The sequence below is a fragment of the Lontra canadensis genome, unplaced genomic scaffold, assembly GCF_010015895.1.
Source record: "Lontra canadensis isolate GAN:19392208 unplaced genomic scaffold, GSC_riverotter_1.0 scaffold9, whole genome shotgun sequence".
Lineage (NCBI taxonomy): Eukaryota > Metazoa > Chordata > Mammalia > Carnivora > Mustelidae > Lontra > Lontra canadensis.
The window spans coordinates 39,591,696-39,616,598 of NW_022631003.1; the positions used below are offsets into that span (position 1 = coordinate 39,591,696).

General features: G+C 38.3%; 1 protein-coding gene across 2 annotated transcripts in view; it reads left to right on the forward strand.

Moving 5' to 3' along the window:
- Positions 1 to 24,030, forward strand: part of CUNH12orf40 (chromosome unknown C12orf40 homolog) — a 139,351-nt gene extending 115,321 nt beyond the window's left edge. Inside the window, exons 12-13 of one of the 2 annotated variants that reach the window (XM_032855361.1) lie at positions 11,031 to 11,160; positions 24,005 to 24,030. In XM_032855361.1, the coding sequence (XP_032711252.1) occupies positions 11,031 to 11,147 (117 nt within the window). In that variant the 3' untranslated portion in view covers positions 11,148 to 11,160; positions 24,005 to 24,030. Of the gene's footprint in view, positions 1 to 11,030; positions 11,161 to 24,004 lie in introns of those variants that run through there. The other variant, XM_032855362.1, reaches the window with a different exon arrangement.
- Positions 24,031 to 24,903: the final 873 nt, after the last annotated feature.

Sequence of the window (24,903 nt, forward strand, 5' to 3'; positions counted from 1 at the left end):
TATATATATATATATATATATATATATATATATATATATATTCCAGAATTCTTAATCTTTAAGTCCTCCTTTTGCTCTTCCTATAAAAAGGTAGTTTAAGAATTATTTTTAGAGAAACTAAATATGTGCAAAAACCTAGAGGTTATGGGAGATGCAAATTAATTGAGATAGGCCCTTTCTCAGTGAGTTTTTAATTTAATAAAGGATTAATTCCTTTATTCATTCATGTGTACTCAGTGTAGGCACTATGAAAGCAATATCCATGTATTAGAAAAAAACAAGATGGATTGATCCCTAGTTACATAAAACTCATGGTTTAGTAGGAGCTATCATAAAGAGAATATAGAATATCATGATTGAATTATTTATAGAAATAGTTAAAATATGTCACTTTTGGCTAGGATGCTCAGGTAAGGCTTTCTGGAAGGTATACTTACAAATATTTTAAGTCAGTGTGAAATAAATGCTAAGTCTTCATTTTTGAGCAGAATGGATATAGGAGGGGTAGAAACCAAATGTAATACTGAAGATGGCAAAAATGGTCATGATTCTCTACCCCTTTCTATATTCACAACTGGTACATTATGATATTGCATGTTCTTCAGTTAAGAGGAATCTATTTCTCTGTCCCTGAAATTTGGGTAGGTGTCAGAAGTTGATTTTGCCTATAAAATCTAGCAGATGTGACTTTGTGTCAGTTCTGAGCCTAGATCTCAAGAAGGGTTGTATATTGATGCTTTCTTAAAAGGATGCTCAGCTGTGTTGGAAAATTCTGGGCAAGCCAGCTGAAGGATGAGAGACCACATAGTTGAGCCATCCCAGCTGAGGCCCTCTTGGACAGCTATCACCCCACCCAGCCAGTAGCTGACCTTATGCATTAGTGAGCTCAGCAGTAACCCAGGAACTTCCCATCTGGGCACAGTCTGAATTGTCAGCCCACCAAATTGTGAGCTAAATAAATACTTGTGGATTTGAAGCCCCTGCAATTTTTTTTTTTAACATAGCAACAATTAGCTGCTGTAGCATAGTTAATAAGTACAAGTGCATGTAGGGAGGAATGTTTTAATTACCAAGCTCTCAATACCATTTGTATAGTATACATACTTTTGGAAACTTTTAGTAAGCCAGTTTTATTTCTTGTGGTGAATTCCTATGGCAGATTTCTTTTGGCACACATGGAGTTTGGATTTACAATATGTATGGATTATGTTGCTTTCCAAAAAGTTTGTATAACATTAATAAGAAATAGGTATTTTCACTAAAATAGTGTGTTATAATTTTTTAAATGTCTTTGTATGTTTTGATTTTGGGGGTCCACTTATGTTAAGTAAAAGTGATATTAAGGTTTTCTTCAGTTTATATCTTGGTATCATTTATAGGGTAATTTGTGATCAGAAATATGAATCACCAGAGGAAATCAGTGAGGCCCTTGCTTTCCTACATTTAATAATATAGTGAGGTAGAATGTGAGATTTGGAGTCCAAGCAAATATATCAGAAAATGTAATTTTTAGAAGATTATATTTTCTCAACTTTTTTCTTGTTTCCCTAAAACTGATAGTGTTTAAAAATTCAGCTATTTTTTAAAATAATGAAATGAAAGTAACATGAAGGAAGTCCAATTTGTGTTTTCTGAATAAACTGTTTTTAAATCTAGTGATCCTGAATTTGGCTAGTCATTTCATGAACAAAAGTATCCCTTTAAATTCTTAAAGAAAGGATTTCAGGTTTTCTTAAGATTTCTGTATTTATCTCTGGAAAAAATATTTTCTTATGCCTTTAGAATTTTTATTAAATTTAATCTTATTCTGCATTCTAAATGGACTTTGAACTTCCCATGGGTTGATGTCCTTCCCTTTTTAAAATGAGCTTACATAGGACCTACCATAATCCTGGGGACAGCCAAGCATATTGGTAGACTTCAGGTAGGCTGGTCGTCATTTTACCAGGGAATATGAGGAGAATCAGTATTACTGAGACTAGACTTTTATTTCATTATTATTTTAACAGGGCTTGGGATACAGTACAGTGATTACTTTATAAAGTATAATGTTTTCTTTTTCTCTTTTTAAGAGTTTATTTATTAGAGAGAATGTGGGGAGGAGGGAGCAGAGGGAAAAGGAAAAAGCGGACTCTGCACTGAGCATAGCCTGAGGTGGGGCTTGATCCCATGACCCGAGGGCATGGCCTAAGCTGAAATCAAGAGTCGACAACCACCTGAACCACCCAGCTGCCCCTAATGTTCTCTGATTTGAGCTAGCTTGATGGTTTTTTTTAAAGGGTAATAAAATAATTTGTTAATTAAATTAATAGTTAATTTATTATATACAGTGCATATTCTATAATTGCTTATTGATGATAGCAAGGTTATATTACCATAAGCTATTTTTGAGACATGCCATATTGATTTTTAAAATTTTACTTCAAAAAAAATTTTTTTTAAAGATTTTATTTATTTATTTGACAGCGATCACAAGTAGGCAGAGAGGCTGGCAGAGAGAGAGAAGGGGAAGCAGGCTCCCTGCCAAGCAGAGAGCCCAATGTGGGGCTCGATCCCAGGACCCTGAGATCATGACTTGAGCCGAAGGCAGAGGCTTTAACCCACTGAGCCATCCAGGCACCCCTACTTCAAAAAATTTTTATTCCAGTATAGTTAACATACAGTGTTAATTAGTTTCAGGAATAAAATATAGGTAATTCAGTAATTCTATACATTACTCTATGCTCATCAAGGTAAACATACACTTAATTCCCTTTGCCTATGTCACCTTCCCCCAATCCCCCACCTCCCTTCTGGTAACTTATCAGTTTGTTCTCTATAGTTAAGACTTTTTTTTTTGGTTTGTCTTGATGTTGTTTATTTCTTAAATTCCATGTATGAGAGAAATCATATGGTATTTGTCTTTTTTCTGACTTTTTGCACTTAGTATTATACCCTTTAAGTCCCTCCAAATTGTTGCAAATGGCAAGATTTCATTCTTTTTTAATGGCTGAATAATATTCATTATATGTATATACCACTTCTTCATTCATCTATGAATACTTGGGACACTTGGGCTGCTTCCATAATTTGGCTATTATAAATAATGCAATGAATGTAGGGTTGTATATATCTTTTTGAAGTAGTGTTTTGTATTTTTTGGGTAAGTACCTAGTAGTACAATAACTAGATCATATGACAATTCTATTTTTGGTTTTTTTGAGGAACTTCCATACTGTTTTCCACAATGGCCACACCAGTTCGCATTTCTACCCACAGGGCATGAGGATTCTTTTTTTTTAAATAATTTTTTATTAATATATAATGTATTATTTACCCCAGGGGTACAGGTCTGTGAATCGCCAGGTTTACACACTTCACAGCACTCACCATAGTACATACCTTCCCCAATGTCCATAATCGAACCACCCTCTCCCTCCCCCCTGCCCCTGGCAACTCTCAGTTTGTTTTGTGAGATTTAAGAGTCTCTTATGGTTTGTCTCCCTCCAGATCCCATCTTGTTTCATTTATTCCTTTCCTACCCCTCAAACCCCCCATGATGCCTCTCAACTTCCTCATATCAGCGCGATCATATGATAATTGTCTTTCTATGATTGACTTATTTTGCTAAGCATAGTATCCTCTAGTTCCATCCATGTCGTCACAAATGGCAAGATTTCATTTCTTTTGATGGCTGCATAGTATTCCATTGTGTGTGTGTGTGTGTGTGTGTGTGTGTGTGTGTGTGTCTGTGTCTCTGTGTGTGTGTCTGTGTGTATACCACATCTTCTTTATCCATTCTTCTGTTGATGGACATCGAGGTTCTTTCCATAGTTTGGCTGTTGTGGACATTGCTGCTATACACATTCAGGTGCACATGCCCCTTCAGATCACTATATGTATCTTTAGGGTAAATACCCAGTAGTGTGGTTGCTGGGTCGTAGGGTAGCTCTGTTTTCAACTTTTTGAGGAACCTCCATGCTGTTTTCCAGAGTGGTTGCACCAGCTTGTATTCCTACCAACAGAGTAGAAGGATTCCCCTTTCTTTGCATCTTAGGCAGCATCTGTCATTTCCTGACTGGTTAATTTTAGCCATCCTGACTGGTGTGAGGTGGTATCTCATTGTGGTTTTGATTTGTATTTCATGTGTCTATTGGCCATCTGGATGTCATCCTTGCAGAAATGTCTGTTCATGTCCTCTGCCCATTTTTTTTTTTTATCATTTTTTTAAAATTTATTTTCAGCATAACAGTATTCATTGTTTTTGTACCACACCAAGTGCTCCATGCAGTCCGTGCCCTCTCTAATACCCACCACCTGGTTCCCCCAACCTCCCACCCCCCCACCTCTTCAAGCCCTTCAGATTGTTTTTCAGAGTCCATAGTCTCTCATTGTTCACCTCCCCTTCCAATTTCCCCCACCTACCTTCTCCTAACTCCCCATGTCCTCCATGCTATTTGTTATGCTCCACAAATAAGTGAAACCATATGATAATTGACTCTCTCTGCTTGACTTATTTCACTCAGCATAATCTCTTCCAGTCCCGTCCATGTTGCTACAAAAGTTAGGTATTCATCCTTTCTGATGAAGGCATAATACTCCATAGTGTATATGGACCACATCTTCCTTATCCATTCGTCCGTTGAAGGGCACCTTGGTTCTTTCCACAGTTTGGCGACCGTGGCCATTGCTGCTATAAACATTGGGGTACAGATGGCCCTTCTTTTCACTACATCTGTATCTTTGGGGTAAATACCCAGTAGTGCAATTGCAGGGTCATAGGGAAGTTCTATTTTTAATTTCTTGAGGAATCTCCACACTGTTCTCCAAAGAGGCTGCACCAACTTGCATTCCCACCAACAGTGTAAGAGGGTTCCCCTTTCTCCACATCCCCTCCAACACATGTTTCCTGTCTTTCCTCTGCCCATTTCTTGATTGGATTATTTGTTCTTTGGGTGTTGAGTTGGGCATGAGGATTCTTTTCTCCATATCCTTGCCAACATTTGTTCTTTTTTGTGTTTTTTATTTTAGCCATTCTGACAGGTGTGAGGTGATACCTTATTGTGATTTTGATTTGCATTTCCCTAATGATGAGTGATGTTGAGCATCTTTTCATATGTCTATTGGCCATCTGTGTGTCTTCTTTGGAGAAGTGCCTGTTTGTGTCTTCTGCCCCATTTTAATTTTATTATTTGGTTTTTCTGGAGTTGTGTAAGTTCTTTATATATTTTGGATACTAACCCTTTATTGGATTTGTCATTGCAAATATATTTTCCCATTCAGTTGGTTGTCTTTTAATTCTGTTAATTGATTCCTTTGTTGTGTAGAACCTTTTTATTTTGATGTAGTCCCAATGGTTTATTTTGCTTTTATTTCTCTTGCCTCAGGACACATCTAGAAACATGTTGTTTTGGCCAGTGTCAGAGAGATTACTGCCTGTTCTCTATAATAGGATTTTTATCATTTCAGGTCTCACATTCAGGTCTTTAATCTATTTTGAATTTATTTTTGTGTATGGTGTAAGAAAGTACTCCAGTTTCATTCTTTTTGCATTTACGTGTCCAGTTTAACTAACATCCTTTTTTGAAGAAAGGTTTTTTTTCCTCTTATATATTCGTCTGTCCTTTGTCAAAGATTAATTGACCTTATCAGTGTAGGTTTATTTCTGGGCTCTTTATCCTGTTTCATTGACTTGTGTCGTCTGTTTTTGTGGACCATTCTCTCTTTGGATTACTACAGCTTTGTAGTATAACTTGAAATCTGGAATTGTGGTACCTCCAGTTGTTTTTCTTTTTCAAGACTGCTTTGGCTTTTTGGGGTTTTCTGTGGTTCTATACAAATTTTAGGATTATTTGTTCTAGTTCTGTGAAAAATGCTGTTGATATTTTGATAGGAATTGCATTAAATCTGTAGATTGCTTTGGGTAATATGGACATTTTAACAATATTTGTTCTTCTAATCCATGAGTGTGATATTGTCTTTCCATATGTTTGTATTGTCTTCAATTTCTTTCATCAGGGTTCTATAGTTTTCAGAGTATAGGTCTGTCATCTCTTTGGTTAAAGTTTACTCCTAGGTATTTTATTATTTTTGGTGCAACCTAAGTGGGATTTTTTTTTTCATTTTTCTTTCTGCTGCCTCATTATTAGTGTATAGAAATGCAATAGATTGGGACACCTGGGTGGCTCAGTTGGTTAAGTGTCTGCTTTTGGCTCAGGTCATGATCTCAGGGTCCTGGGATTGAGTCCTGCATTAGGCTTCTTGCTCAGCAAGTCTGCTTCTCCCTCTCCCTCTGCCACTCACACACTCTCTCTCTCTGACAAAAAAATAAAATAATTGATTTTATTTTTATTTATATATATATATTTATATATATTTATTTTATATTATATTTATATATATTTATATATTTATTAAAATGTTGATTTTATTTATTAGAGAGCATGCACGCACATAAGCAGGGGGAGCAGAAGACAGAGGGGGAAGCAGGCTCCCCACTGAGCAAGGAGCCAGATGTGGGACTTGATCCCAGGATCCTGGGATCATGACCTAAGCCAAAAGCAGATGCTTAACCGACTGAGCCACCCAGGCATCCCTAAATAAAATCTTGACAAAAAAAGAAAAAAGAAATGCAACAGATACCTGTATATTGATTTTGTATCCTGTAACCTTACTGAATACATGTATAACTTCTAGTAGTTTTGGGGGGAGTTTTTAGGTTTTTATATATAATATCACATCTGCAAATAGTGAAATTTTATTTCTGCCTTACCAGTTTGGATGCCTTTTATTCCCTTTCTTTGTCTGATTGCTGTGGCTAGGACTTCCAGTATTATGTTGAATAAAAGTGGTAAGAGTGGACGGTCTTATCTTCTTCCTGACCTAGGGGAAAAGCTCTCTTTCAGCATTGGGGGTGATGTTAGTTGAGGGTTTTTCATATAAGGCCTTTATTATGTTGAGATATAGTTCCCTCTAAACCTCCTTCATTGCAGGTTTTTATCCTGAATCAATGCGGTACTTAATCAAATGCTTTTTCTGCATCTTAAAATGATCATATGGTTTTTATTATTTCACTTGTTGATGTGATTTATCATGTTGATTAATTTATAAATATTAAACCACCTTTCATCCCAGGAATACATCCCACTTGATTGTGAATTTTTTTTAGCATATTGTTGGATTCAGTTTGCTAATATTTTGCTGATTTTTGCATTTATGTTCAGAGATATTGGTCTGTAGGTTGTTTTTGGTTTTTTTGTTGTTGTTGTTTGTTTGTTTGTTTTGGTAGTGTCTTTATCTGGTTTTGATATTAAGGTAATTCTGGTCTCATAGAATGAATTTGGAAGCTTTCCTTCCTCTTCTGTTTTTTTGGAATTGTTTGAGAAGAACAGATTCTAACTTTTCTTTAAATATTTGGGAGAGTTGACCTGTGAAGCCATCTGGTCCTGAACTTTGGTTTGTTGGGAGTTTTTTGATTACTGATTCAGTTTTATTGCTGGTAATTGGTCTGTTCAAAATTTCTCTTTATTCCTGATTTAATTTGGGGAGGTTGTATGTTTCTAAGAATTTATCCATTTCTTCTAGGTTATTCAGTTTGTTGGCATACAATTTTTCAAAATATTCTCTTATAATCCTTTGTATTTCTGTGGTGTTGGTTGTTATTTGTCCTCTTTCATTTCTGAATTTGTTTATTTGCAGCTTGTTTTTCTCTTTTTTTTGATGAGTCTGGCTACAGGTTTGTCAATGTTTTTGATCTTTTCAAAGAAGCAGCTCCTGATTTTATTGATCTGTTTTATTGTTTTTTAAGTATTTTATTTCTGCTCTAATCTTTATTATTGCCTTCTGTCTGCAGTTTTGGGTTTTGTTTGTTCTTTGTTTTCTAACTCCTTTAAGTATATGGTTAGATTCTTGGAGGTTTTTCTTCTTGAAGTAGGCCTGTATTGCTATAAACTTCCTTCATAGAATAGTTTTTGCTGCATCCCAAGGATTTTGGACTATTTGTTTTTCATTTTCATTTGTCACCATATATTTTTTATTTCCTCTTTGATTTTTTGGTTAACCCATTCATTGTTTAGTAACATGTTATTTAACCTCCATGATTTTTTGTTGTGGTTGATATTTTTTTCTAGTGCTGTGATTAGCTAAGATACAAGGCCTGACTTCGATCTCTTTGAATTTGTTGAGATTTTATTTGTGGCCTAACACGGGGTCTCTTAAGGAGAATATTCCATGTGCACTTGAAAAGAATATATATTCTGTTTTAGGATACAGTGTTCTGAATATATGATACATCTGTTCCAGTGTGTCATTCAAAGCCATTTTTTCCTTCCACTGCTTCATTCTGCTAGATGATCTTTCCAGTGATGTAAGTGGGGTGTTAAAGTCCCCACCTATTATTGTATTACTATAGGTTACTTCCTTTGGGTTTGTTACTAATTGGTTCATGTATTTGGGTGCTCTGATGTTTAAATTGTTATATCTTACTGTTGGACTATCCCCTGACCTTCTTTGTGTCTTGTTGTTATAGTCTATGGTTTAAAGTCTTTACCTGATATAAGTATTGCTTCTTGGGCCTTTTTCCACATCTTTTTGCATTTAAATGCTTCTCCATCTCTTTCTTCACTTTAAATCTGCATGTGTCTGTAGGTCTTAAATGAGCCTGTTGTAGGCAGCATAGATAGGGGTCTTGCGTTTTTATCCATTGTCACCCCATGTCTTTTGATTGGAGTGTTTTTTTTTTTTCTTTTAGCACTTTGAATATATCATGCTACTGCCTGTGAAGTTTCTGCTGAAGTATTAGCTGATAACCTTATGGGATTTCCCTTGCAAGCAGTGATTTTCTCTTGCTGCTTTTAAAATTCTTTATCACGACTTTACCATTTTAATTACTGTGTCTTGGTGTGGGCCTCCTTGGGTTGGTTTTGTTGGGAACTCTGTGCCTCCTGAATCTGGATTTCTGTTTCCTTCCCCAGATTTGGGAAGTTTTCAGCTGTTTCTTCAAATAAATTTTCTGCCCCTTTGCTCTCTTTTCTCCTTCTGAGGTCCCTGTAATGAGAATGTTATTACAATAAACCTGACTCTTGATCATGTTTCTGAGTTCTCTAGGTCTGTTTTTATTTTGTATAATTTTTTTCCCCCTCTCATCTGTTCAGTTTGATTGCTTTCATTAGTCTGCCTCCAAATCACTGATCTGTTTTTCTGCTGCTTCTATTCTCTTTAGTGTATTTTTAATTTCAGTTATTGATTTCTTCATCCCGATTGTTTTTTTTTTTTGTTTTCTGTCTTGTAAAGAGTCTCACTGAGGTTCTCCGCTCGTCTCAAGTCCAGTGAATATCGTTATGATTATTATTTTAAATTTTCTATATTATTTACCTATATTTTGCTTAGGTTTCTTCCTTTGGTTTTGTCTTTTGTCATTTGAGACATATTCCTCTGTCTCATTTTATCTGAGTATCCTTGTCTGTTTCTGTGTTTTATGGAAGTCAGCTATGTCTCCTACTCTTGAAGACCTTATGAAGAAGTCCTGTAGTGCCCTGCCTTGCAGTGTCTCCTTTTCACCAGAACCTGGCATTTCAGGGGTGTCTCCCATGTCCATTGTGTTTGCCCTGCTGTTGTGGCTGAGCTCATGTTGCCTTCAGTTTAGTTATCTTTAGTGGCTCTCTTTGCTTATTGTGGGCAGTGTTTGGTTCCTGTGCTTGTAGTGGGCCATTCTAGTCCCCCTTTGGCTTGAGTTAGGTCAGACCAGGCATTTGTCATGGATGTAGTAGTACTGAGCCGCACTGCTCTTTCTGTTTTGTCCCTTGAGAAGCTATGGTTGGTGGGTTGAGCTTGCAGTCAGACCAGCTGTCTGCCCCCAGTTCTTTGCTGGAGCCATAATCTGACTGGTGTATGTGGTCATCTTTCCCTCTCTCTGGAGCAGAAGTCACTCTGCAATGCTACTGGGAAATGCAACAGGGGTTGGGGCTGCTTGCACACTGTCAGACTTGTGGCATTGCTTTAGGTGCATCAGGCCAAGAGTGTATTAGAGGGGGTGGGTCAGCAAGGTTTATGCTAGTCTGCTGTGGGAGGAGACCTGAGGTGGAGGCATGTCTGGAGGGGGCCTGTCTGCCGGAGAATGCAGGGTGGGGCTCATTTTTAGCAAGTTAGTTAGCTAGTTTTGGTAGCTTGGGAGGTGTGGGAGGGAAGTGGCTCATTTGTGCCCCACACCCCCAGTCTCCTAAGGATCCCTGCATCTACAGCACATGCTCTGAATTAGTAAACAGATCTCCCTCTTGTATACCCCAAGGTATTTTCAAGCTGCTCTTTCTATGCTGTATCTTTGTGGGGCTGTTTGTTTTGCTGTCTCTCTAAGAACAGGGACTAAATTTCCTCTTGCCCTCCACCCCCGAGCTCTCCCTGAGCTGAGCCCACTGATTTTTAAAGTTCCAGGTTTTAAGTCCTTCTGGTTGTAAGGACTTACTCTTCAGCCCCTCTGGTTTTCAAAGCCAAATGTTATGGGGAGTCTTCTTTCCCCTGTGGGATCTGTGGTGTGAATCTGTTTCAGTCCCGTTTCTGCACCTGTGGTGTTCCTCCCTCCGGTGGACAGTGTGATGGTTCCCTTTGGCTCTGGACTGTATCTCTGTCCTCACTACCTTCTTTGATGTGGCCTCTTCTCTACATTTAGCTGTGGGGAGTTCTGTCAGTCTTCAGGTTCTTTTCTGGGTTTTTTACACTCATGTGAGTGTTACCTGGTTATATCTGTGGAATGAGGTGAGCTTAGGATCCTCCTACTCTACCATCTTCCCCAGAAGTCTGGATGGCTTTTTTAGAAAGGCTATTTAGGTTCCTCTCTACAGTTGAACACCGCCCCCCCCCCACCCCCGCTATTTATGGAGGGAGGAAGAGGTCATGTAACTAACCAGTTATACCAATTATGTTTATTACGTGTGTTTGATAAATGAACTCTACTGTCTAGCAACTTGAGGGCTTTCCTGTTGGCACCTGCAGGTTCCCTGAGACTTTTGATTAAACCTTAGAAATAAATGTAATTTGTTTATTTTTGGTATCTAAAGGTACACCTGCCTTGGAGCTCTGAAACATCCATGCTTGTGGTGAATGCTTTTGACAAGACTTCAGTGTCTTCTGGTCACTTGCCCAGTTATTCCTTCGGTGGGAAAAAGGCTTCTTAAAGCACACAAAAAGGTATCATGTCTACCCCACCTGGAGTTTCTAAAATTGTATTTTACAAAGTTGAGGAAGCTTATTAGGTTTCCAGTCTGGTGTATAAGGGTCTTGGAAGGTCATACCCCATCCTGACAACAATTAAAAGGCGAACAAATTGAATATAAACAACTCTTCCACATAGAAAAGTGATGTCATGGGGCAAATCACTGCACACACAATTGGGAACAGAGAGAAAGACAGAGAATCACAATTTACCTAAGCAGAAAGTCTAGAGCAGAAACATTCATGGGAACCAGTGCCAAGATAGGAAACCTAAATTAACTGATTGATTGCTGGAGGCTCAGTGTGCCAAGTCTGAAAGTGAAACATTCCAGAAGGGTACAGTCATAGTGAGGCTTCCTTACATTTTTTGAATTTTATTTCTAAGAGCTCTACCACATTCTAACAGTGAAGGTTGGAGAAAGATTCTCTGAGGTGCCTGGCAGGAGGAGGGGAAAAGGAATCAATTGTAAATAGACCACAGCAAGCCATTCATTGCTTTTTCTTTTTCTTTTCTTTTCTTTTTTATTTATTTGAGAGAGAGAGTGAGACAGAGAGCATGAGAGCAGAGAAGGTCAGAGGGAGAAGCAGACTCCTCATGGAGCTGGGAGCCCGATGCGGGACTCAGTCTCGGGACTCCAGGATCATGACCTGAGCTGAAGGCTGTTGCCCAACAAACTGAGCCCCCCAGGTGCCCAAGCAAGCCATTCTTCTTCTTCTTCTTCTTTTTTTTTTTTTTAAGATTTTATTTATTTGATAGAGATCACAAGTAGGCAGAGAGGCAGGCAGAGAGAGAGGAGGAAGTAGGCTTCCCCTGGAGCCAAGAGCCTGATGCAGGACTTGAACCCAGGCCCCTGAGATCATTACCTGAGCTGAAGGCAGAGGCTTAACCTACTGAGCCACCCAGGCGCCCCAAGCCATTCTTTTTTTTTTTTTTTTTTTTTAAATTTTATTTTTTATAAACATATATTTTTTTCCCCAGGGGTACAGATCTGTGAATCGCCAGGTTTACACATGTCACAGCATTCACCATAGCACATACCCTACCCAATGTCCATAACCCCACCCCCGCTCTCCCAACCCCCCTCCCCCCAGCAACCCTCAGTTTGTTTTGTGAGATTAAGAGTCACTTATGGTTTATCTCCCTCCCAATCCCATCTTGCTTCATTTACTCTTCTCCTACCCCCTTAACTCCCCATGTTGCATCTCCTCTCCCTCATATCAGGGAGATCATATGATAGTTGTCTTTCTCCGATTGACTTACTTCGCTAAGCATGATACCCTCTAGTTCCATCCACGTCGTCGCAAATGGCAAGATTTCATTTCTTTTGATGGCTGCATCGTATTCCATTGTGTATATATACACCACATCTTCTTTATCCATTCGTCTGTTGATGGACATCTAGGTTCTTTCCATAGTTTGGCTATTGTAGACATTGCTGCTATAAACATTCGGGTGCATGTGCCCCTTCGGATCACTACGTTTGTATCTTTAGGGTAAATACCCAGCAGTGCAATTGCTGGGTCATAGGGTAGTTCTATTTTCAACATTTTGAGGAACCTCCATGCTGTTTTCCAGAGTGGTTGCACCAGCTTGCATTCCCACCAACAGTGTAGGAGGGTTTCCCCTTTCTCCGCATCCTCGCCAGCATCTGTCATTTCCGGACTTGTTAATTTTAGCCATTCTGACTGGTGTGAGGTGGTATCTCATTGTGGTTTTGATTTGTATTTCCCTGATGCCGAGTGATATGGAGCACTTCTTCATGTGTCTGCTGGCCAATTGGATGTCTTCTTTGCAGAAATGTCTGTTCATGTCTTCTGCCCATTTCTTGATTGGATTATTTGTTCTTTGGGTGTTGAGTTTGCTAAGTTCTTTATAGATTCTGGACACTAGCCCTTTATCTGATATGTCATTTGCAAATATCTTCTCCCATTCTGTCAGTTGTCTTTTGGTTTTGTTAACTGTTTCCTTTGCTGTGCAAAAGCTTTTGATCTTGATAAAATCCCAATAGTTCATTTTTTGCCCTTGCTTCCCCTTGCCTTTGGAGATGTTCCTAGGAAGATGTTGCTGCGGCTGAGGTCGAAGAGGTTGCTGCCTGTGTTCTCCTCAAGGATTTTGATGGATTCCTTTCTCACATTGAGGTCCTTCATCCATTTTGAGTCTATTTTCGTGTGTGGTGTAAGGAAATGATCCAATTTCATTTTTCTGCATGTGGCTATCCAATTTTCCCAACACCATTTATTGAAGAGGCTTTTTTCCATTGGACATTCTTTCCTGCTTTGTCGAAGATTAGTTGACCATAGAGTTGAGGGTCTATTTCTGGTCTCTCTATTCTGTTCCATTGATCTATGTGTCTGTTTTTGTGCCAGTACCATGCTGTCTTGATGATGACAGCTTTGTAATAGAGCTTGAAGTCCGGAATTGTGATGCCACCTACTTTGGCTTTCTTTTTCAATATTCCTTTGGCTATTCGAGGTCTTTTCTGGTTCCATATAAATTTTAGGATTATTTGTTCCATTTCTTTGAAAAAAATGGATGGTACTTTGATAGGAATTGCATTAAATGTGTAGATTGCTTTAGGTAGCATAGACATTTTCACAATATTTATTCTTCCAATCCAGGAGCATGGAACATTTTTCCATTTCTTTGTGTCTTCCTCAATTTCTTTCATGAGTACTTCATAGTTCTGTGTATAGATTCTTAGTCTCTTTGGTTAGGTTTATTCCTAGGTATCTTATAGTTTTGGGTGCAATTATAAATGGGATTGACTCCTTAATTTCTCTTTCTTCTGTCTTGTTGTTGGTGTAGAGAAATGTGACTGATTTCTGTGCATTGATTTTATATCCTGACACTTTACTGAATTCCTGTACAAGTTCTAGCAGTTTTGGAGTGGAGTCTTTTGGGTTTTGCACATATAGTATCATATCATCTGCGAAGAGTGATAGTTTGACTTCTTCTTTGCCGATTTGGATGCCTTTAATTTCTTTTTGTTGTCTGATTGCTGAGGCTAGGACTTCTAGTACTGTGTTGAATAGCAGTGGTGATAACGGACATCCCTGCCGTTTTCCTGACCTTAGCGGAAAAGCTTTCAGTTTTTCTCCATTGAGAATGATATTTGCAATGGGTTTTTCATAGATGGCTTTGATAATATTGAGGTATGTGCCCTCTATCCCTACACTTTGAAGAGTTTTGATCAGGAAGGGATGCTGTACTTTGTCAAATGCTTTTTCAGCATCTATTGAGAGTATCAAATGACTCTTGTTTTTTCTTTTATTAATGTGTTTTATCACATTGATTGATGTGCGGATGTTGAACCAACCTTGCAGCCCTGGAATAAATCCCACTTGGTCGTGGTGAATAATCCTTTTAATGTACTGTTGAATCCTATTGGCTAGTATTTTGGTGAGAATTTTTGCATCTGTGTTCATCAAGGATATTGGTCTGTAGTTCTCTTTTTTGATGGGATCCTTGTCTGGTTTTGGGATCAAGGTGATGCTGGCCTCATAAAATGAGTTTGGAAGTTTTCCTTCCATTTCTATTTTTTGGAACAGTCTCAGGAGAATAGGGAATTAGTTCTTCTTTAAATGTTTGGTAGAATTCCCCCTGGGAAGCCGTCTGGCCCTGGGCTTTTGTTTGTTTGGAGATTTTTGATGACTGTTTCAATCTCCTTATTGGTTATGGGTCTGTTCAGGCTTTCTATTTCTTCCTGGTTCAGTTGTGGTAGTTTATATGTCTTTAGGAATGCATCCATTTCTTCCAGATTGTCAAATTTGTTGGCGTAGAGTTGCTCATAGTATGTTCTTATAATTGTCTGTATTTCTTTGGTGTTAGTTGTGATCTCTCCTCTTTCATTCATGATTTTATTTATTTGGGTCCTTTCTCTTTTCTTTTTGATAAGTCTGGCCAGGGGCTTATCAATCTTATGAATTCTTTCAAAGAACCAGCTCCTAGTTTCGTTGATTTGTTTTGTTGTTTTTTTGGTTTCTATTTCATTGATTTCTGCTCTGATCTTTATGATTTCTCTTCTCCTGCTGGGTTTAGGGTTTCTTTCTTGTTCTTTCTCCAGCTCCTTTAGGTTGTGGGTTAGGTTGTGTACTTGAGACCTTTCTTGTTTCTTGAGAGAGGCTTGTACTGCTATATATTTTCCTCTCAGGACTGCCTTTGCTGTGTCCCACAGATTTTGAACTGTTGTATTTTCATTATCATTTGTTTCCATGAATTTTTTCAATTCTTCTTTGATTTCCTGGTTGACCCATTCATTCTTTAGAAGGATGCTGTTTAGTCTCCATGTATTTCGGTTCTTTCCAAATTTCCTCTTGTGATTGAGTTCTAGCTTCAGAGCATTGTGGTCTGAAAATATGCCGGGAATGATTCCAGTCTTTTGATAACGGTTGAGACCTGATTTAGGACCGAGAATGTGATCTATTCTGGAGAATGTTCCATGTGCACTAGAGAAGAATGTGTATTCTGTTGCTTTGGGATGCAATGTTTTGAATATATCTGTGATGTCCATCTGGTCCAGTGTGTCATTTAAGGCCTTTATTTCCTTGCTGATCTTTTGCTTGGATGATCTGTCCATTTCAGTGAGGGGAGTGTTAAAGTCCCCTACTATTATTGTATTATTGTCGATGTGTTTCTTTGATTTTGTTATTAATTGATTTATATAGTTGGCTGCTCCCACATTAGGGGCATAGATATTTACAATTGTTAGATCTTCTTGTTGGACAGATCCTTTGAGTATGATATAGTGTCCTTCTTCATCTCTTATTATAGTCTTTGGCTTAAAATCTAATTGATCTGTTTAAGGATTGCCACTCCTGCTTTCTTCTGATGTCCATTAGCATGGTAAATTCTTTTCCACCCCCTCACTTTAAATCTGAAGGTGTCTTTGGGTTTAAAATGAGTTTCTTGTAGGCAACATATAGATGGGTTTTGTTTTTTTATCCATTCTGATACCCTGTGTCTTTTGATTGGGGCATTTAGCCCATTAACATTCAGGGTAAGTATTGAGAGATATGAATTTAGTGCCATTGTATTGCCTGTAAGGTGACTGTTATTAGATATTGTTTCTGTTCCTTTCTAATCTACTACTTTTAGGGTCTCTCTTTGCTTAGAGGACCCCTTTCAATATTTCCTGTAGAGCTGGTTTGGTGTTTGCAAATTCTTTCAGTTTTTGTTTGTCCTGGAAGCTTTTAATCTCTCCTTCTATTTTCAATGATAGCCTAGCTGGATATAGTATTCTTGGCTGCATGTTTTTCTCGTTTAGTACTCTGAATATATCATGCCAGCTCTTTCTGGCCTGCCAGGTCTCTGTGGATAAGTCTGCTGCCAATCTAATATTTTTACCATTGTATGTTACAGACTTCTTTTCCCGGGCTGCTTTCAGGATTTTCTCTTTGTCACTAAGACTTGTAAATTTTACTATTAGGTGGCGGGGTGTGGACCTATTCTTATTGATTTTGAGGGGGGGTTCTCTGAACATCCTGGATTTTGATGCTTGTTCCCTTTGCCATATTAGGGAAATTCTCTCCAATAATTCTCTCCAATATACCTTCTGCTCCCCTCTCTCTTTCTTCTTCTTCTGGAATCCCAATTATTCTAATGTTGTTTCATCTTATGGTGTCACTTATCTCTTGAATTCTGTCCTCGTGGTCCAGTAGCTGTTTGTCCCTCTTTTGCTCAGCTTCTTTATTCTCTGTCATTTGGTCTTCTATATCGCTAATTCTTTCTTCTGCCTCATTTATCCTAGCAGTGAGAGCCTCCATTTTTGATTGCACCTCATTAATAGCTTTATTTCAACTTGATTAGATTTTAGTTCTTTTATTTCTCCAGAAAGGGCTTTTATATCTCCCGAAAGGGTTTCTCTCATATCTTCCATGCCTTTTTCGAGCCCAGCTAGAACCTTGAGAATCGTCATTCTGAACTATAGATCTGACATATTACCAATGTCTGTATTGATTAGGTCCCTAGCCTTTGGTACTGCCTCTTGTTATTTTTTTTGTGGTGAATTTTTCCTCCTTGTCATTTTGTCCAGATAAGAGTATATGAAGGAACAAGTAAAATACTAAAAGGGTGGCAACAACCCCAGGAAAATATGCTTTAGCCAAATCAGAAGAGATCCCAAATCGTGAGTGGGGGGAATGGGATAAAAAGAGGTTCAGAAAGAAAAAAAAGAAAAAAGAAACAAATAAAAAAAGAAAACCAATAATGAAAAAATATAAAAAGGAAAAAAATATATACATATTAGATAAACTAGTTAAAAAACGTTGAAAAGGGTAAAAGTTAAAAAAATTTAGCAGAAAAGAGAAAAAAAATTGAAAAAGAAAAAAAAAATTTAACTGCAAGGCTAAAGAATCATGGGGAGAAAGCCATGAGCTCTGTGCTTTGCTTTCTCCTCCTCTGGAATTCCGCTGCTCTCCTTGGTATTGAAACTGCACTCCTCGTAAGTGAACTTGGTCCTGGCTGGGTTTCTTGTTGATATTCTAGGGGAGGGGCCTGTTGTAGTGATTCTCAAGTGTCTTTGCCCCAGGCAGAGTTGAACCGCCCTTACCAGGGGCCGGGCTGAGTAATCTGCTTGGGTTTGCTTTCGGGAGCTTTTGTTCCCTGAGCGCTTTCCGTAGAGTTCCGGATGACGGGAATGAAGATGGCGGCCTCCCAGTCTCTGGCCTGGAGGAGCCGAGAGCCCGAAGCCCCACTCCTCAGTGCGGCCTCAGAGAACAGAGCCCAATTACTCCCGTTACCCTGGCCTCCAGCCGCGCTCCGAGCTGACCGAGCCTGCGACCGGTTCAAGGTAACCCCGAGCTGAGAGTCACTCCTCGGCTCTGTCTTTGTAGCCGGCTTCCCTGTTCTAATACCTGCAAGCTCTGCGACACTCAGACACCCCGATCCTTCTGTGACCCTGTGGGACCTGAGGCCACACTGGCCCTGTGTGGGCTTCAACCCGCTTAAGCCTCTGGAGCGATGTCCCTCAGCGGAACAGACTTTTTTTTTTTTTTTTTTTTTTTTTAAAGATTTTATTTCTTTAACAGAGAGAGAGAACACAAGTTGGCAGGGAGGCAGGCAGAGACAGAGAGGGGGAAGCAGGCTCCCTGCTGAGGAGATGAGCCCGATGCGGGGCTCGATCCCAGAACCCTGAGACCATGACCTGAGCCGAAGGCAGAGGCTTAACCCACTGAGCCACCCAGGTGCCCCGGAACAGACTTTTAAAAGTCCTGATTTTGTGCTCCGTTGTTCTGCTGCTTTCCGGGAGCCGGCCCCTCCCCCCGCGGTCTATCTTCCCGTCGCTTTGGATTCACTTCTCCGCCAGTCCTACCTTTCAGAAAGTGGTTGATTTTCTGTTTCTAGAATTGCTGTTCTTCTCTTCGATCTCCCGTTGGATTTGTAGGTGTTTGCAATCTTTAGATAAGCTATCTAGCTGATCTCCCGCTACCTGAAGTAGTCTCAGCTGCTACTTCTCCGCCATCTTGACTCCTCCCCGCCCCAAGCCATTCTTAACAAGGCCTGCCCTCAAGAGGAAATATGTTACCAGAGCCTAACTTGATTGGGCTTTATCAGAGTCTAATTGACCTAGGGAAAAAAAACTACCCAACTCCAGCTCTTTCTAGCCATCCTGTCCTGCCAAAGGGAAAGAAAAACTGAAAAATTTTTTGTGAAGTTTATATCTCAGGGGCACAGGCTCATTAAGACTGAGACCTTCTGGTAGGATTATGGAACAGTTCCTCTCCTCCTACATCTAACCAGTATATCACTAAAGGCCTATTTACAGGCCTGTTTATCTTTTACCTACTACATCATGTCCATGTTTCAACAAAAAATTACAAAGTATACTAAAAGGAAAAAAAAAAAAGTTTGAGGAGACAGCAAACATCAGACGCCAAAACCAAATTCAGATATAGTAAGGATATTGAAATTATCAGATTAAGACTTTAAACAACTATGACTAATATATTAAAGATTCTAATGTAAGGCATCTGAATGGCTCAGTCAGTTAACTGCCTTTAGTTTATGTCATGATTCCAGGGCCTGGGATTGAGCCCTGCAGCAGGAAGCCTGCTTCTCTCTCTCTCTCTGCCTGCCACGCCCCCTGCTTGTGGTCTCTGTCAGATAAATTTTTTTTTTTTTTTTTTAAAGATTCTAATGTAAAAATTAGACAACATGAAAGAACAGTTGGGTAATTTAAGCAGAGAGATGGAAATTCTAAGAAAGAATAAAACATGCTAGAGATAAACATTGTAACTGTAGTAAAACATGCCTTTGTTGGATTCGTTAGTAGGCCAGACATAGCTCAGGAAATAATCTCCAAACTTGACGATATGTTAGTAGAAACTCTTAAAACTAAAAAGCAAAGAGAAAAAAGATTTTTAAAAATTGCACCGACTATCCAAGAACTGTGGGATGAGTACAAAAGTTATACATGTAAGGGGAATACTAGAATGATAAGAAAGAGAAAGGAATAGAAGAAATACTGCAGGTTATAAGGACTTATGATGGACAAATTTATGTCTGATAACCAAGGATCTGGGAAGCTCATATAAATGCTAAAAACACCCACAAAAATCAAAACAACAAAAAACCCAACTACACCCAGGCATGTCATATTCAAACTGTGGAAAATGAAGATGAAAACTCTTTCTCCAAAAAAAGCTTTTCTCCAAAAGCTTCAGGACATAAACACGTTATTTAAAGAGCAAAGATGAGTATTACATCTGACTTCCCAGAAGCCCAAGGATGCAAGCAGAGAGTAGAGTGAAATATTTGAAATGAGAGGAAAAACCCCACCGCCCTTGAATTCTAGATCCTGCAAAAGTATCCTTCTAAAGTGATAAAGACTTTTCTCAGAAATTGAGGGAATGTGTTGCCAGGTAGACCTGCCTTGTAAACAATGTTAAAATAAAAATTCTCCAGAGAGAAAGTGATACAGATCAGAAACTTGGATCTGCATAGAGAAAAGAAGACATTAGAGAAGGAATGAATGTATAGGAAAAGCTTGTATTTTTCCTATTCTTAGTTGATTGAACAGGTAAGTTTCTTTGGAATAATAGCAAAAGCAACAATGTGTGCAATGTGTAGCTTATGTACAAGTGAAATGAATGACACCAGTGACATAAGGGACGGGGAATTAGGAATATTTGACTCTTCTAATCTGTGAAAGAGTGTAATATTATTTGAAAGTGGACTTGAATTAGTTGCATATGTACATTGCAGACTCTAGGGAAACCACTAAAATGAAAGTATAGTTGATATGCTAAAAGAGGAATGGAATAATACAATATGCTCAATGATAACCACAAAAAATGGAAAAAGTAGAAAATAAAAATAGGAATAGAGAACAAAGGCAACAAATAGAAAACGGTAACAAATATGTTAGATATTTTGTCACCCTGTTAATGGTCTAAATACACCAATAAAGAGCACATTTAATAAATAAGGCCCAGCTGTATGTTGTCTTTAAGAAACCACTTTAATTATAAAGACACATGCAGATTAAAAGTAAAGGGACGGAGAAAGATACACCTTGCTAATGTTAATGAAAAGAAAGTTGTAATAGTTATTTTAATTTCAGACAGCAGACTTCAGAGTAAGGAAGCTTATTAGGATTCTGTGGGTTAATTTATTTTGTAAATTTGGGCATATTTTAGAATTGCTGATCATTTTAGACTTTAAATTCCAGTCCTTTCATATTTACCTCTAAATGTTATTTTCAGTTTTATCCAGTAGTTACGTTTTAGTTTCTAAGTCCATAACCAGTGACCTTGTAGGAAAAAGAGAAGCATAAAAATTTTCAGGTAGAGGCAATTATAAAATTTTCCCTGATAAAGTTCATTGTAAAAAAGGAAATAAATAATACTTGTTAAAAATGACTTTGGAACAAACTGACCTGTCTGTTCTACTTAAGTTACTTACTTTCTGTGACTCAGGTTATTTCCTCATCCATACAATAAGGAGAATAATGGTACTTTTGATACAGGGTTTTGTGAAGAGAAGATAAAATAATGTATATAAAGTATATAGAATATGTGTGTTTTTATTCCATAAAAGGAATGTAGAAATAGAATATTATAAAAGATACAAATTTCACCCCAACCTTCCTTGCTATCCTAATTAGATTTTCTCCTCCTCTAATAGGAGTAAGAAACCAAATTTGTCATCCAAATGTGTTTATGTGAATACACATGCCTTCATATGCCATATAGAATTTGCTGCTTGATTAAAACAGCTTTGCTATACAGAGATTGATTTATGAAACATGCTCTCTAATATTGGCCTGGTACCATGTTATCATTTTTTTTAATCTTAAATTTTTTTATTAACATATAATGTATTATTAGCCCCAGGGGTACAGGTTTGTGAATCACCAGGTTTATACACTTCATATCACATACCCAATGTCCATAACCCCACCACCCCCATGGTATCATTTTAATGATTTTTCCCCAGCCCATTAAAACTTCCCCCTGCTCCTTTGTAGGCCACAGGAGCACCTGAGATGCACACATCCATTTGTTCCTTAAATTTTTACTGCGCACATACTATATGCTAGGCACTGTATGAGTGGAGAGTCAGTAGTGAATAATGCAGATTCCCTGCTTTCATGCAGTGTATCATGCAGTGTATATTCTCATGGGAGAAACAGACAAGAGCTAAAAAATAATTTTCAAATAGTGATAAATACTAGGAAGAAAAAAAAAGTTTACATGATGTATTGTGTAGGAGGAGGGAGTGATTAAATTGTATAGTCAAGACAGGCTCTCAGAGGAGATGATTTTAAGCTGAAACCTGAATGATAAGGAACGGGACACAAAAAATAGGGTAACAAGCATGCCAGGCCGATGTAACACCACATGCAAAGCCCCTGAGGTGGAAATGACTTAGCTTTATGAATTCCTAAGTAACGTGCATATAAATCCACTCAGTTTATTATTCACTAGATGAGCTCACCATTTGAAAGAAAATGCAGCTGATTCCTTTTTAATGTGTTGATTTAAAAAATCGAATGTAGTGGTTCCACTATTGTGTGCTTAAAAATTATCTGGAGAGTTTGTTAAGATCAGTTCCCCGATCCAAAAAAGCTGAACTTGGGAAAACAGAGTAGAATGGTGGTTACCAGAGGGTCTGGGGTGTAAGGATTGGGGAGGTTGTTTAGGAGTACAGACTTGGAACTAGTAGATAGATCCTGGATGGCTAATGCACAACACAGTGATTATAGAGAACAGTATTATATTAATAAACTTCAGAGTTGCTAAGAGACTGGATTGTTTACTACAAAAAGAAATGATAATTATGTGATGTGGTAGACGTATTAGCTAACACTATGGTGGTAAACATTTTGCAATCTGTGCATCAAATCAATGCATTGTATACCTTATACAGTGTTATATGTCAGTTATATTTCAATTAAAAATATATAGTTTCCTGGACTATTTCCCCAGATATTCTGATTCAGCTCAGGTGAGGCTCACAGATTTTCATTTGTAACAAACTCACAGATGATTCCAGTGCTTCTAGTTTGAGGACCACGCTTTCAGTTTTAACAAATCTATTTTGGGTTTAGTATCCATTTGCTAGAAGTAAAACATGTCAGTTATTTTCTTTCATGTAAAAAATTAACTTGCTCTGCATGCTGTTTATCGTGCAGTTTTTGTAAGTGTAGTGGAAAAGCAGATGAAATGCTAAAGGTAAAAAATAGTGTTTCATGTTGAACTCATAGCATTTATAATAGCTTAATTTCAATATAGCCACTTAATGAAGGATTAATGTCATTTTTCATTTGGAGATAATTTTTTTTTAAGATTTATTTGAGAGTGAGAGCACATGAGCGCACGAGTAGGGGGAGGGGCAGAGGGAGAGAATCTTCAAGCAGACTCTGGCTGAGTGCAGAGCCTGATGTGGGCTCCATCTTATGATTCATGAGCTCTAGACAGCCAAAACCAAGAGCTGGACACTCAATTGACTGAGCCACCCAGGTACTACCCCTCCCCCCTTTTAAAGCATTTGGAGAGAATTTAAAATATTTTTTAAATGCTGGAAGGAATTTAAATGATAGGTTACTAAGAGATATTCTGAAATTATTTTTGTTTCTTGGTTCAGAGATCACATACAGAGAAGTTGTGTGTTAAATCCTGTTAAATCTGGAGACTGTTAGAAGGTTGTGTTTTTCATTATCTGTGCCATTCAGGAGGATGCTCATGGGAAGGAGGTGGAGAAGGGAAGAGGAACATTAGGCTAGTGGCCATATCAGCTCAAACCATTCTGGTCAGCAGGAGCTTTGCTGCAGTCATACAGCCTATATGACATAATGTCAAGCCCATGCACACCTGCTCCTTGTAATTGTTGCCAGGAGAGGAATTTATAAACACCTTGCTGGTGCTTTGGACAGTGAGACTTTAGCAGCATCGGGGATAACATGTGAAGGATGACACTAAGAACAACCAAAGGTTATCCAGCATTTACTATGTGCTATTGCTCTAAGTGCTTTAGATGATTAACTAATGTGACCCCATAACAAATACATGAGGTAGAGAGTAACATTTCTACTTTATAGACAGGAACTGAGGCAAAGAGTAAGTAATTTAGGTTACCAGGCAGAAAGTAGAAAAGCTGGGATTCAAAGCTGAAAATTTGTGTTCATTCTGATTCCTTAAACAATGTACTATATAGTGCTTCATATTTGGAGAAAAATCTCCAAATCAAAGGTTTTCAGAATTTGTGTCTATAGACCAGGTTAAAATGAGGTATCTGATTCTTTCTCTGCATATCTTTTAAGTTCTAACACAGGAATTCCACAATGTCTATTTTGTAATCTTTCTGCCTGGGTCTGATGAGAAGACATCCCAAATGATGACAGAGAGAGGAAGACTATTGGTGTAGTCCACACAGAGAGAAGTTCTGTACTACTTCCTAATGTGTAGTCCACACAGAGAGAAGTTCTGTACTACTTCCTAATGTGTGATCTTGGGCAAGTCATCAAAATGTTCTGAACTTAAGTTTAGTACCCATAAAAGCATTACAATGTTTACCCCACAACACTGGATAATTAAATGAGGACTTTGACCACTGATGCAAATATGTACTGCAATATTTAGATGTCCTGGTGAGTAGACCCTTTATGCATAATTTATGGGATTTTCTTGGGTCATTCCTATAGGATTTTTACCTTATCTGCTGGCATCAGAATTCTTGATTAAATGCAACTCCACATTTTTTTTTAAGTTTTTTAAAAAAATATTTATTTATTTGACAGAGAGAGGGAGATCACAAATAGGCAGAGAGAAGGGGAAGCAGGCTCCCCGCCGAGCACAAAGCCCGATGCGGGGCTCAATCCCAGGACCCTGGATCATGACCTGAGCAGAAGGCAGAGGCATAAACCACTGAGCCAACCAGGCGCCCCTCCACTTTTTTTTTTTTTTTTTTTTTTTCCAGGAGAAAATCAAATTTAATTGTGTGTGCATGGAGAAGCCACCTGAACATGAGATCCCATCTCTACTGTAAGCCTGTGGACAAGTGAGCTAGTATCTTTATGGGATCTCCTCTTGCTGTTTCGACAGGCGGGCTTAGGAGGGCACACCATAACCAGGGAGGTAAGTCGTAATAGCTGCCCAGATAATACTATAGAAAATTCTTGCTAATAAAAGCTACAGTTAGGGCAAAATGGCAATGGAGACCAATAGAGTTCCAAAAGCAACTGTCAGCTGATCATCCAGCAGGTATTTTGTTTTTATTTA